The 13,929-nt window shown below is 35.7% G+C and overlaps 1 protein-coding gene across 1 annotated transcript in view; it reads left to right on the top strand.

The window, feature by feature from the left end:
- Positions 1-12,705, top strand: part of Adk2 (Adenosine kinase 2) — a 29,789-nt gene extending 17,084 nt beyond the window's left edge. The window contains exons 6-11 of the mRNA XM_089242160.1: positions 1,052-1,157; positions 1,263-1,433; positions 3,326-3,361; positions 4,384-4,498; positions 4,714-4,800; positions 12,125-12,705. Of these exons, the coding sequence (XP_089098286.1) occupies positions 1,052-1,157; positions 1,263-1,433; positions 3,326-3,361; positions 4,384-4,498; positions 4,714-4,800; positions 12,125-12,249 (640 nt within the window). The 3' untranslated portion in view covers positions 12,250-12,705. The remainder of the gene's footprint in view (positions 1-1,051; positions 1,158-1,262; positions 1,434-3,325; positions 3,362-4,383; positions 4,499-4,713; positions 4,801-12,124) is intronic.
- The last annotated feature ends 1,224 nt before the right edge of the window (positions 12,706-13,929 follow it).

Here is a 13,929-nt window from a genome sequence, read left to right as displayed (position 1 = left end):
GTTTTTTTCAAAAAAACCGGTTTTTTTACCAACCCTGCTATTTATAAACAAATATTTTGACTAAAATTTATAGCCTATACCTGTTTCTATTTCTATCCATATCAGTATATGATAATATAATCTTTATGCCAAGAGAATTTATAATATGATGAAATGAGCATACATAGGCAATTCAGTAGGCATGCTAGTAAGGATATAATTTCTGCTTTTGGTATTTACACAACAGTTGCTGAAACTTATGAATTTTGTTCAGGAAAAAACAAATGAGTAGATAAATTTATTAAAAATGGCAAGGGGTGCGGTAGCCCAGGTCGATAAGATACTCACCTAAAGTACCAAAGGATGTTTAGAGGTGTCGCGAGTTCGATACCCGGTTCATCCTTGTCAGAAAACTTTCCTGACACAGGGGTACAACAAAGACGCAGACATGACCGCAGAAAAAATTGCTACCGCAGGGACTCCCCCATCCTCTCGATGAGTATAAAAAAAAGAAGCCTGCCGTTCAGATTCAGCAATAAATTGTAGGTCCCGGTCTAATTAGCACCGTGTGCAGAAAATGACCGTGGTGCGACAAAAATGATCAAATGATTAAAAATGGCAAAGAGACAGTGATTTTTTTTTCTCTGAAGGTGAGAGAAACATGTTTTTACCATGATGATAAAAACCATGGTAAATACTGATGAAAACCATCAACAATAAATACCATGCCAACCCTGCTCTGAATGCCACTGTCTTTTCATTGAACATTATATAATATTTTACTTTCAAGTTTTGAATCAACCAATAATGTATGGTGGAATTTCATTAGTTCATATTTGTTTACCTTTGAATGTGTAATAATTTTTAAAAAGTGTGGCAATGTAAATATTGAAGATTCTCAAACTTTTCATTCAGCCTTTTTGTTTGCAATTCCTTAGTATAATGGATATTATTATAAGTTAAAGCTTATAAATGTTATGCTTATGCATAAAGATTATTCAAGAATATTTCAGAATTTTTACAGAGAAAGATACATGTATGAGAAATATATTAATTCAAAATGGTTTTGCAGGTCATTATGTGCCAATTTATCAGCAGCCAATAAATTTACCAAGGAGCACATAAACATTCCTGATAACCGTGCTGTAGTAGAAAGTGCTGGATTTTATTATTTTACAGTATGTCTATTTTTTATTTATCTCGCATTTCGTGTGCATGTAAATGATGTGCATAAAAATATTTACAAAATCGATACATAAACATTGTTTTAATAAATTTTCCAGGGTTTTTTCCTTATTGTAAGTCCAGAATCATTGATGGATGTTGCCAAACATGCTGCCAAGCACAATAAACCCTTCTGCATGAATTTGAGTGCAGTCTATATCAGCCAGCTTTTCACAGAACCACTTATGAAAGCTATTCCTTATGTAGACATTCTCATAGGCAATGAGCAGGTGTGATTTGAGTTTTCATTATAAATATTACTTTTTTTTAAATCATTTACAATGTTGTTAAACTTTGTTAAAATGAATCAAAGGGGCATGTAAGTATATCATACTAGCAAAAATACCATTTGCTGCCTGGGTTTTCTCCTTATACTGGGAGCAATTAAGAAGTTATAAACCATTGTAAAGGTGTAAGCATGTCTGAAATGCACTGTACGGGAACTACGGTGACCAAAATAAACATTGCAAAAGTGATTGTTGAGACCCTCAAACCATTGATGCCCCAACAGTTTTTTGCCTATTTTGGACACTTGCTCAGCTCTGAAAAACCCTTAAAGTACCTGGCCTATGGTTCAAGCCATGCCTTTTTGGTATATATGCAAAATTTTGTGATGATCGGTCTAAAATTGTAGATTTGTATAAAGAGCATACAGACAGAAAATCAATTATATATATATATTAATAATTGGCGGACAAACAGTGATTTGACTAAGAAACGTGTCCTTTTGATATGATAGATTATGCAGTTAATTAATTGTTCGGAGCAGGGGTATAACTAGATGGGGGAATTGCCCCAGGCGGCAAATTTTAGGTGGAACAAAGAACACCATTACAAAATTATATTTTAAAGTTGGGGGGGGGGGCAAAAATCCTAGTTACGACCCTGGTTCAGAATGCAGTAGGCTCAGTAATACAGCGGTGCGCTAGTCCGTCTTGTCCATTAATTTGCTGTTTTTGGCAGGTTTTCTTCAAGCATGGAAGAGGCAAATGTGTCAATGCATATCTGTGCACAGAAGTTTATATTACTTAAATGTGCTTTTTCAATTAACTTCCAGTAACCTGGCAATTTCTTTAATCCAGCACACCCTGGTCTAATATGTGCAGAATTAATGAGAGTCTATTGTATATGAATATTGATCTGTTTTGAAGTTGATTAGTACCATTATATAAAAATATATCATAAACTGTTTATATAACTCTTGAAACGTGCCCGTAATCTGAAATTTGCGAAACTTCTGAATTTATCGGAGAGGGAAAGATCCATCAAACTGTATGTATATAGAGTCTTTGTTTTGCACATTTTATTTTTGCATGTTTAGAGGTAGAAAAAAAAATCCAATTGTTATCATGTTTTGCAGTCAGATTTTTTTTTGAGGATTTGAAGTCATAAATGTGATAGGAACCTAGGTGCATCTGGTTCTGCAGGTTGAGTACAATTCTTTAATATATATATTGCTCTGCTCAGTAAAATCTTGATCGAAGAATCAAGTTTCAAATCTTTCACAGCCTACTGCAGAACTAAATTTTCAGTAACAGACGATAATAGCAGACCAGCCATGTTGTTTGCTTTTTTTTTTTTCCAAATTTAAAAGTAGGTCAGGGTTAAGTTTAAATTAAAGTCATTCTCTATATGTGTATAATGGCCACTGTACATCAATAATCAATATGCGGATAATCTCTTGGCTTTTAAACAATCCTTCGCATGAGCACAGTATAAAAAAATGTATTATAAAAATAATTCAAAATGGTTTTGTAGGTCATTATGTGCCAATTTATCAGCAGCTAATAAATTTACCAAGGAGCACGTAGACATTCCTGATAACCGTGCTGTAGTCGAAAGTACTGGATTTTATTATTGTACAGTATGTTTATTTTCTATTTGTCTCGCATTTATGTGCATGTAAATGAGCATGAAAATGTTATTTACAAAATGAATACACAAACGTTGTTTTATTAAATTTCCACAGCATAATATAAATATATTATACTGTGCACACATGCGGTTGTTTAAAAAGCCAAGGTTATTCACATATTGTGATTAGTCATTGTGTATTTTGTTCCGTGCATAATAAAATGTTTGTGTGTGTACTAAAATATCTCATTACACGTTTCTTTTATAGGAGGCAATTGCATTTGCACAGGTCAAAAAATGGGAGGTATGTCTTGTTTCTTTTTTACATATTGTCCAGTAGCCATTACATATCGTCCTCCCTCATGCCCAGGGCTGGATTTTGAATCCTTCAAACTATGCAGCCACAAAAGGTGCCAACTGAAAGGAGCAGATTTTTTAGGGCTCCAACTGAATGGGAGGGGTGATTTTTTTTTTTTTTTTTTTTATCTCACCAAAATATCATTCCCTTACACTTTAAAAATGTCCAGAACCGGCCTTGCTCATGCCAGAAGCATGAATGTGCAAATTTTCATTTTTCAGGTTTATCAGCTGGATGGATCCCTTATTTCGTTACGTTTTGTCAGCAACGTAATGTTTAACCTTTATTAAAACATCTTACTATCCGTTTTAGAGAAATTACACTCATAGAGTAACATGAGTAGAGTAAACATTGAAACGTTATGTCCTATGTGTTTTGGAAATTCGCACATTCGTGCTTCCTGGGGGGAGAGGGTGCAATATTACAGTTTCATTCTTTAGTGATAGATTGCAGCAATTTACTGTTCCATCACAATCGGTTGTTTGAGCTCAACTTCACTATGTAAACGTGATCTCAGTTTCTCCTGAGGCTTCTACTTTTATATCTCCTGAACCTTACAGACACACATAAATTATATTTTTGAATTTAAAATTGCATTAATTGGATATTTGCCTCCAAAATATCAAATGTTGTCAATTAGAATTGTTTCAGAATTTTGTCAATGAAATGAATTTTTCAAAAAAATGCTTTACATTCATGTTTTGTGAAACCTAAAGATGAAATAAATTGATAATAAAAATTGTTTTCAGTTGTCCAAAATATTCAGGTCGGAAAGGATTGAAAATATTATGATAGCAATTTATAACAGTTGCGTAGAATTCAAACTTGAATGAATTTTGGAAATAATCGCTCAGATTTTCTTCTCTACTTTTATGACTTTGCCTTTATATATATAGAGCAGTTTTGATTTATTTATGATAATTAGTAAATTCCGTCTGTTTATTTTACTTTTCCACTCTTATTTTCAGACAGAAGTCATAAATGAAATAGCATTGAAGATTTGTGAATTGCCAAAAGAAAACAAGTCTCGCACAAGAATTGTCATGATCACTAGGGAAAGTGCATCAATTGTAGTTGCTCAAGGTATTTAAAGGGTTTTTTTGTCATTTTCCCATTTGGTGGAATTCTGGAATTACATTTAATCAGCTTTTGACATAGAGTATTTGTTTTTTGCAAAATATATCAATTCTCATTCTGTTATGGGTGAAAAATATTTGCTCAAAATATCCTAACTTTTCAAATTCAACTGATGAGCATGAAATGTACAAGAACAAGCTAATTTGATGGGGATTTTTCAGATGGAGAAATAAAGGAGTTCCCTGCTGTACACGTCCGACCGGAAGAGATAGTTGATACAAATAGTGCTGGTGATGCTTTCGCTGGAGGTAAAAAGTTCACTGTTTAATACAATTAATTAGTTTTTACCTATGGATTGTAACTAACTTTTGATGAGATTTTATTCTTTTTTGTGAATATATCTGAAATATACCTATATATGTTTATATTTCTGTGGTTTTTGGTCAGAACATGATAACTCCAAAATCAGAGTTTTGAGATACAAGCATTTTCATTGTCATCATTCATTGAAAAATCAAAAATAAAGCATACACACAAATACAAATAAAAATATACATCAGCATGTTGTGTAGCTGTACACACATATTTGTGCATTTATTTTACATCCTATTAGTTATAAATTAGCAAGACTTCCTTTTAGATAAAAAAAATCTATTTTTTGGAAATGTCATGTTCTTACCAAACACCACAGATTTTTTTGCATGGTTGAGGCTGGATATAACAATCCCCCCTTCATCCCGTAAAAAAACAGTTGTTGTATTGGTAGGGGTCCCTATATCAAAAGTAAAACATATATGATAGTCATTTGATGAAAACATTTCAAAACCGGTAAACTTATCATACCAATTGTTCGAATGTAATGGTCGCTATCACTTGGGGTCGTTATAATGAACATCGACCGTATTATGAACATTTGAATCAAGTTATTTGGCCTGCCTCCTATTTTTGACACAGATTGCTGATCTGAAATAAGGCAAGAGATGTGAGCTGGCTGGTTACGGGGATAAGGTGGGATGTAAGCTTTCTGTAAGAGCTATTACTTTCTACTGTCACAGATTAAGCAAGCTATTCATCATATTTTAAAAATTGGGCAATTTTCTGTGAATCATCAGTGTGTCAGATCACTGGGCAGTTTTATGAACTGTATGTTGGCTTGTGCTTGCTTGTTTAAGTGTACTGCAATTACACAAATGCAACTGAACACCACCTAACCACATCATGGCCTGCCACCCAGTCTCAAAAAAGTGATGCTAACAGCAAGGGGTGTTCAGAGGTGGTCAACCTCGAAAGTAATAACCACTGAAATATACCCATTAAGCTAGCCTGCTTAACTTTGTGAGAACTGGTGTTTTCAGCATGGTATGGCCGTTGGCAAATTAAACACTGTGAAGAACACTGAAATCAAGACAGTTGAGCATCAAGTGTTGACGATGTGAGAGGTGAACCTCGGCTTAGATGTACAAGGATAACAGATACTCTGAATTTGAACTATTTATTGTCTAAATGAACCAGGGTGGTAACAAAATATTGTGTAGAATGTCAGAATACTAAACCCCTGTTGTGTGTGACACTCTACAGCAGGGAAAGTCTCACTGTTTGCATGCAGGATTCATAACAACCTGGAAAGTCAGAGAAAATCAGTGAAATGAAAAATGGTCTGGGAAATGTAAAAAATTGGCAAAAGTCAGGGAAATAAGAAAATACTCTAAAAGTCTATTTCAAATCATTAGCAAAATTGTAATTTTCATTGACTCCTTGTTATTAGTGATTTTAATATGTTTTTGTTGCTCTGTCAGGTTATAAAATTGTAGAAAATTGCTACTTTATCTGCATTAAAATGGGGGCAATTGTCCAACCCCTCAGTGGAAAATTGTGAAATTGCCATAGGCAGAAGTGGACATTTGTTCTCCCCTTACTATACATACTTTCTGTGATTCCCCCACATTCTGAGCCCGTATTTGCTTATATTTGGAAACGACTTTTAACTGTTAGTTCTGGTCCAGCGGTCTTAGTCACTGAATGAGACAAAAGGGAAGTAAAATCACATTAAAGTCCAATAAAATAAGTTCTAATAAAATCATTACATTTTAACCTATGTACATAGTGGGGAAGCCCAAAAACAGGAGGAATGTCTTAAAACACTGACTTCTTTGCCTCAACCATTCATTTCGTTCAAAGTATCTCACAGTAATTCTAATGTGAAGCATGTGCCACATGAATATGTCATCGTGTTCGATTCTTGAAGAGAGGGAAGGAAATACTACCATTTTTGTAAATTTCTTTTGTCATTATAGGAAATGATTCATCACTGATTGACAATCATTTGCAAATCACTCGTTGCAGCTAGATTCTCATTATAAGCTGTATTTGTTGTAACAGACTGTATTCGATAAAAGTTGGAAAAACAAACTTGAAGAGCCAAAAATTTGAAATTTGGACGGTTAATATTTTGAATTATATTTCTTCCAGAGCTCTAGTCAGGGAAACTTTTGCGTTTTGGTCAGGGAAATGATTAAGCAGATTTTTCTGGGAATCCTGGCATGATGACAAAATTGCTGTTGTATAAATGACCTCAATTTGTGCAAGGTAGTTTGCCTTCTTAGATGAGTCACATTCTATGCTTCATGCAGTTTATAGTTTCTGTTGTGCATGGGGGGGGGGGGATATTGCCCCCCCCCCCCCAGTGCCAAAGGTGGAGTCGACTGATCTAAAGTATATATGTATTGACATCATCGTGCCCCCCTCCCCAGCAATAATGAACCCCCCCCCCCCAGACTTCCAAGTCTATCTCCGCCTATGCTGTTGTGTCTTGGGTCATATCTGAGCGAGAAGACTAACTACTGCTGAAAAAATATAAGCTGATGATAGAAATGCCATTGTGAAATTCATAGTTTTTAGGCTGATAGGATAGAAAGTTTTACCTTTCGATATCTCCTTCGCACGGCCAAACATTCTCAAGCAATTCTCACCTAACGGAAAAGGCTATTACATCTTCTCCGTGCTTGAGTTGCACAGCTTCTCTGGAATTTGTCAGTTGAGCAAGACTTTCTCCATTGGCTGAAGTTGTTACCAAGGTCTCTGAAAAATTCATGGGTGTCACTTTCATCATCTTCAAGATTAACAACCAAGCACTTGATCTTCCTTCCTTCTTATTGAAGCAGTTCTTGTGCTTAAGAATCTCTTGCTTCTCTAGAAATGCATGGATAATAATCTATGTTGCTGGATAACTTTTGGATGTTTGTAAATAGAATATTGTGATTATTGGTCAGGACATGCTCAGCTACAGCTGACTTTCCAACCTGGCTCAGTCTACAATTTTGTCTAGACGGATCTGGCCGATATCAATATTTTTGTAGTGTCTATATACATTTCTCTACAACTACACAAAATATAATATACTCCAGCTGTTTTCAGACGCCATGCTGATCTTTGACCTGACATACTCACTTAGCTTGGTTGACTTAAATCTGGTCTTGATGTCAGATTTTTCTCTGATTCTATCCATGATTCATGTGAGATAGGAAAAACGCTTTTCCTGTCATTGGTTCTAGTTTCATTGGGCCTTCTCCTGGCAAAGCAGTGTAACTGAAGCAGGGAGAATACATAAATATTATCCTCTTTCCCATTGTTACATAAGGCTTTCTGTAGAATGTTTGCCACCTGTGCAAACAAAATGTCGAAAAGTAAAACCTTTCCCATCACTTTGGTCTAAAAACCCGAAAACTGTGAATTTTACATTACATAATGGCTACTAAAGTCTTGTTTGTTCTAGAAGTATTGTCTGAAAAATGTTGTCACAGCATTTTTTAGCTTCACAGATACTTCTGGAAGCCACTTTCAACTGTTATGATTATGAATTAATTGCAGATCATGCACATTGAATGCATTCCCTGCGGAGCATGGGATCTTTAAGAACTCTAATATGACATGCTATGTAGTCATGAATATTGTAAAATGAATTTGACGAAGTCTTCAAAGTTCTCTAGTCAACCAATTCTCTAGACTTAAACCATATATTACTTAGACCCAACATCATCGCTCTGTGCATAGATCTTCCATCGCACGCTTCCCAGCAGTTATTGAATGAATTGTAGCTTTCTTGGACTTAAATACAAATACAAAGGCCATTACAGACAAAATGCCCAATGAGGTGGCTGAAAAAAAAGTCAATAATAATAAAGATGTTGAATATATATTTGAACTATATCAAAAATACAGCAACCCAATAAGAGCGATGAAAAATCAATAATTGTGGTAAATATATATACTGCCCATAAAAAATTATGGGTGTCTCATCTAAGTATGGATAACTTTTCAATTTATCGCAATATTTCTTTTTTAATATGTCAATCATGTTAGAATTCACCACCCGCAGAGGTAAGCTATTCCATTTGTTCACAACTCTATGACAGAAAAACTCAGTGTAACACAGACAACTCCCTAGAACCTAGAATTGTCCCTTACCAGTCGATTCAGTTGATTGACAATGTATTAGTAACTCATAGCCAATTTTATCTATCCCATTGGAAATTTTAAACACTTGGATCATAGCCTCCCTAACACCTGCACTCTTCCAATGTAAACGTTTTGAAGGAATTGAGTCTCTCTTTACAGCTTGAGCCCCGTGTGCCTCTTGTCTGCACTCCCTTGACCAAGTCAATGTCCCTCTGTAAGTATGGTCTCCAAAACAGCATACTCCAATCTAGGACAACTAAGCCCCAAAAAAAGTGAAAGAATCACTTTGGGAGAACGCAAAGAGACCTTTTTGAAAATAAAACAGAGCATTCTGTGTCCTTTTTCAACAACTGCTGAACAATGTTCAGAAAACTTAAGCCTCTCGCCAATGAGGAGAGTTACCATGTTGCACCCAATCGAATGCCTGCTGGAAATCAAGATTAAATAATATCTATCAATGTTTTAGCCATTTCCCAAAGCCTTAGTTACATCATTATCCGAGAACCGAGAAGCAAACTCGGAGCCAGTGTTATCTGCCAACCTTGAGAGAGAGATTCATCTTCCTTTTTACCTTCCCTTATTGCTTTCTTCAACAGCCTTTTTATAATAGATACTACCCGGGGGGGGGGGGGGTGCAATGAGCAAACCCACTGTTTACGAACAAAGAGCATGACATCGTACAAAACATTTTTTTTCTTTAAATTCTTATTACACCCGCTGATACCAACCTGTTTTTGATAATCAACCCTAACCTTCTCCTCAAAAGTTTAAAGTTAGTTCTTTGAAAACAAGGAACCATTCTTTTGTTGTTCGGTTTATCTGCAAAGAAACTGCAAAAAGCTAAAAACCTGGTAATCATAAGAAGAAAAGTTGTCTCCAACTGAAACATTTTCAACAAGATCCTTGTAACTAGTGATAATCAAATCCAAAATAGAAGTAGCCCTACTAACTTCTGATACCTTCTGATTCGAGCACCAACTTAAGAAAATCTCTCATATTGATCTCTAGTCAATAGGTTCTCCCAATCGATACCTGGGTAATTGAAATCTCCTAAAATGACAACCCTCTTATGCTTACACATGTAGAAAATTTCCTCATGAAGTTTGGAGATGTAGTTCGGATCCTTATTCGGTGGATTATAACAAACTCTTGCCATAAGCTTATGACGCTTTTCATTTTCAAGCTCAACCCCTGTTGTTTCAGTAGCCATACTCTTTATGTCACACTCTCAAGCCTACAAACATGAGTTCACTCAAATAAAGATCTCACCTCCTTTCTCGCCAGATCTATTTTAGAAAAAAAAGTATATCCTGAGATATGTAATAATTATTCATTCTCATCGTTTGCCCAAGGTTCTGTAATGGCTGCAGTGCCTAGGCCCTCCACAGCTATCCATAGTTTCTAAAAAAATTTCTTATTACCTAAGGCTCCTGGGATTTATTAACACTCATTTTAATTTTCCTTGTGATTAAGTGTCAATTGAGAAGCTATCCAAGTGAGAATTGGGTAATTCCCCATCTACTTTATTATTATTATTATCATCAAGGCTGTATTTACATTTTTGCCGCCCCCTCCCATTTCAGTTTAACTTTTTACCGCTCCCCCTTCCACCCCCTTCCCATGCCATTACTAATAAATCATAACCAAAAGACAAAATGTGGTACTGTATATAGTTGCCCCTAAATTTTACTTTCTGTCCTGTATTTGCATCCTATTCCGATCCATAATGATTTCCATATAACAGGGAAGGGATGTTCAACCTCCAGCCGCATGCGTCTACACATCAATGAAAAACACTGATAAATTTAATTCAAATGTATGGCGCATACATTCAAATATGAAAGTGTCTCGGCACCAATCAATGGTGCCGAAATACTTTCTGCATACTTGGTTATAGTCTAGCAACAAAATCAATAAATGCATTACGTACTATCTATACATATTATGTTTAACCACCGTGCATCCTAAAGTGTATTTTGAAATGGTGAAATACTTTTTCAAAATTGTTTTGTTTACAAATTGAAATTCTAGATGGGGCCTGCCAGTGGTTTGTGTACTCTTGTGATTTAAATGTTTGCATTATACTTGAATGTACAGAGTGTCCCACAATCGCCTTATGGTTTTCAAAATGGCAATAGCAAGAAAATGGTGACAGATATTAAAGTCAATCTTGTGGAATGTAAATGTGCAAAGTCAGGAATTTCGGCTACGTCATTCATGTTTCAATAAAAGCATCTTTGTTGCAGAAGCTTCTTTCTCATATGGAGGGTGTTGTTAAAATCATTGGAATGTTCTGTTTTTTTACCTTCAAAGAGAGCGGAAATCGAGCTATTCAAATGTTCTTTGTGGTCAGCTGGGACGGGTGCAGAAGCCTGCAGTCAGGAAAGAACACCTTTTTTTTTCATCCTGACCACTGTGCCAACACCCTCCATAGATAGCTCTTGAAGAAGATAACCCCTGCCCCCTTCTTTAGGGGGATGTCATCTGAACTCTTGTCTTTTTTCCAACACCTTCAGTAATCTTAAATGAGTGCTGCTTTGCTTTGTTGCACGCCTACTCAATCTCCCACTCCTACTTGTAACAATACTATTTGGGAAGGCCGCACACTGTAAATAGGAAGGTTAGACAATTATATATTTTTTACTTCAACGGCAGTCTGTGTGAGAAAAACAAAAAATAAACAATATGGTTAATTATATATTATTTACAATAGATATGACACATGGCACTTCCACACGTTTGCAAAACATGAATTTAAAAAAATGCTTTTTTCTCCCCCCTCTTTCTATACTTCAAAATTCGCTGCCCCTAAGTATTTTCGGCCCTGGGCTATAGCCCACTTAGCCCCCCTGTAACACTACTGATTATTATCCATTAAGTCACCCACATTCCCATCTACCTGGTCTGGGAGTAAAAAACCTGACGTAAGCCTATCACAAAATCTCCTAGACACCCCCACCTGTTCAGGTGAATCCCATTTCAACTAAGGCACCTATCAGTGACCTAATCACCTAACAGATAAATTTAACTACATTCCAGCATCTTGTGTTTCTTTTCCAGGTAAACTTGCTATGGCCCAAACTGCACAAAATTATTTTTCTGGGTATAATTTAGTCAACTGTGTATTTTATCTAAATGTGATTTCTAAAACTCGCTCTTTCGTATTTTCTACATTAGGATTCATGGCAATGTACATCCAAGGGAAAGCTCTCGGAGAATGCATAAAATGTGGCATATACGCTGCAACAGAAGTTATCAAGCGCTCAGGCTGTACTTTTCCCGAAAAGCCTAATTTTGCATGATAGCACAACAGTGAAATTACAAAGACTTGCCAATGAAGTTCATGTATTTTACATGAATGATTAATATACGTAGTCCAAAGTTTTTCATTCTTTTCTTTTTATTTTGTGTGTTAGAACCAGTCTAAATACATTCTTTTCATTCATGTATTCCAGCGGAAACCACATACTCTAGTTTTACAGAATTTACTCAGTTTTGTTGACTAATATTTTTTTACATTTTTAATAAGCTATCCTATATTGCTTCGTTTAATATGTTGTGTATGTGTGAATTGTTCTACCTGATTTATATTACATTTTGTTTTAATAACCAAAAGTACAAGTCTTCTTTCATACTGTTACGATTTTGCTTAAATATTTGAAGACATGATTTGCACATGAGCTTGTTTATATTGTAGCGAATATCTATTTTATGTTATGCACATGTTGGAATTAGTAAAATAAAGAGCCACAACTATATTTACAGTTAGCTGATTCTATTAATTTGTTTCTTTGAGTCATGAGTACTATATCATTTCTTTATTTTTCTTTAATCAGTATCTGGTCATTAATTGGTGAAATTTTTAAAATAACTTATTGATGATTTACGAATATATTCTCTGGTTTTTTCCCCTTTCATTACTTCCTGATTCTCTGACGGGTTTGCTTGTACCATCTTTGTATTTGTAGTGAGTGACTGATTTTCATTTTTCAACAATCAGTTTCATCCTAGCTTTTTTCAGTGTCGTGTATTCACAGGGATGAGGGTTAAGCAGGTTATAGCCCAGTGGGAAATTTTAAAATTTAACGATCCAAGATCAAGAACATTAAATTAGAAACAGATTTTTATAAGCCCTGCGATTGGGGAAAGTCGGAACTCACCCAACGATGAGGGGCATATGCAAGATCAACATTTGGGGGGGGGGGGGAGGCACAAAGAATCTTTTCCAGAAAATTTTTGAGGTACCAACCTACAAAAAGCATTTAAATTAGCGGAAATTACTTAAAATAGCAGATATAAAAGGTATTTTCTTTTGAAATTTTAATTTTTTTATGAAAATATTTTTCAAAAAATAATTTTTTCAGTTGGCTTATAGGGGAGTGTGAGGGCACCAGCACGCCTAGTTTTAACCCCTCCTCGTGCATACGCCTCTGTTCTGGGTGTATGACTGTACATACCATATTTTCTTCTCTTGGGCCCCGTCTCACTTAGGGGTACAAGATCCTTTCTACTAATTGGTTTTTGAGTAAATTTATAGCGATCAAAAATTTGATAAGTACCAAGATAGACTAGCCCCTGAGCTACAAATTCAGAGAACTTCCCCTCTTGTAGGAATTTTATGCAAGGCTGTTTCAATGTTATGGGCCCTTTGGAAAATTATTGTTTCGTGCAAGGCCGCAACTAGAAACAAAGTGGTTGGTGGTCAGATCCATTTTGACCTTCCCCCGTAATTTTTAATGGAAGAAGGTCAAACTCTACGCTTAGGAGCACCATACCCCCAACCCTCTCTTAATTGCAGCCCTGGTTCTGAGCCCGTTATTGAGCTGAAAGTAAAAGCTCTCGAAAGGCATAGTGCCGAATCTCCCATGTACATGGATGATGCATAGAAATCCCCCCACCTTCGCGAACATGAGTCACCCTTCCTCGGATCATGCACCCCGGATGTGCTGCTCATGGTTACTCAAGATGGGCCTGGGTTCTAT

The sequence above is a fragment of the Pholcus phalangioides genome, unplaced genomic scaffold (assembly GCF_987345545.1).
Source record: "Pholcus phalangioides strain wild (caught in Gottingen) unplaced genomic scaffold, Ppha-v1.0 ptg000003l_1, whole genome shotgun sequence".
Taxonomy (NCBI): domain Eukaryota; kingdom Metazoa; phylum Arthropoda; class Arachnida; order Araneae; family Pholcidae; genus Pholcus; species Pholcus phalangioides.
The sequence above is the reverse complement of the archived record's forward strand: the minus strand, read 5'-3'. Positions and strand labels throughout refer to the sequence as shown.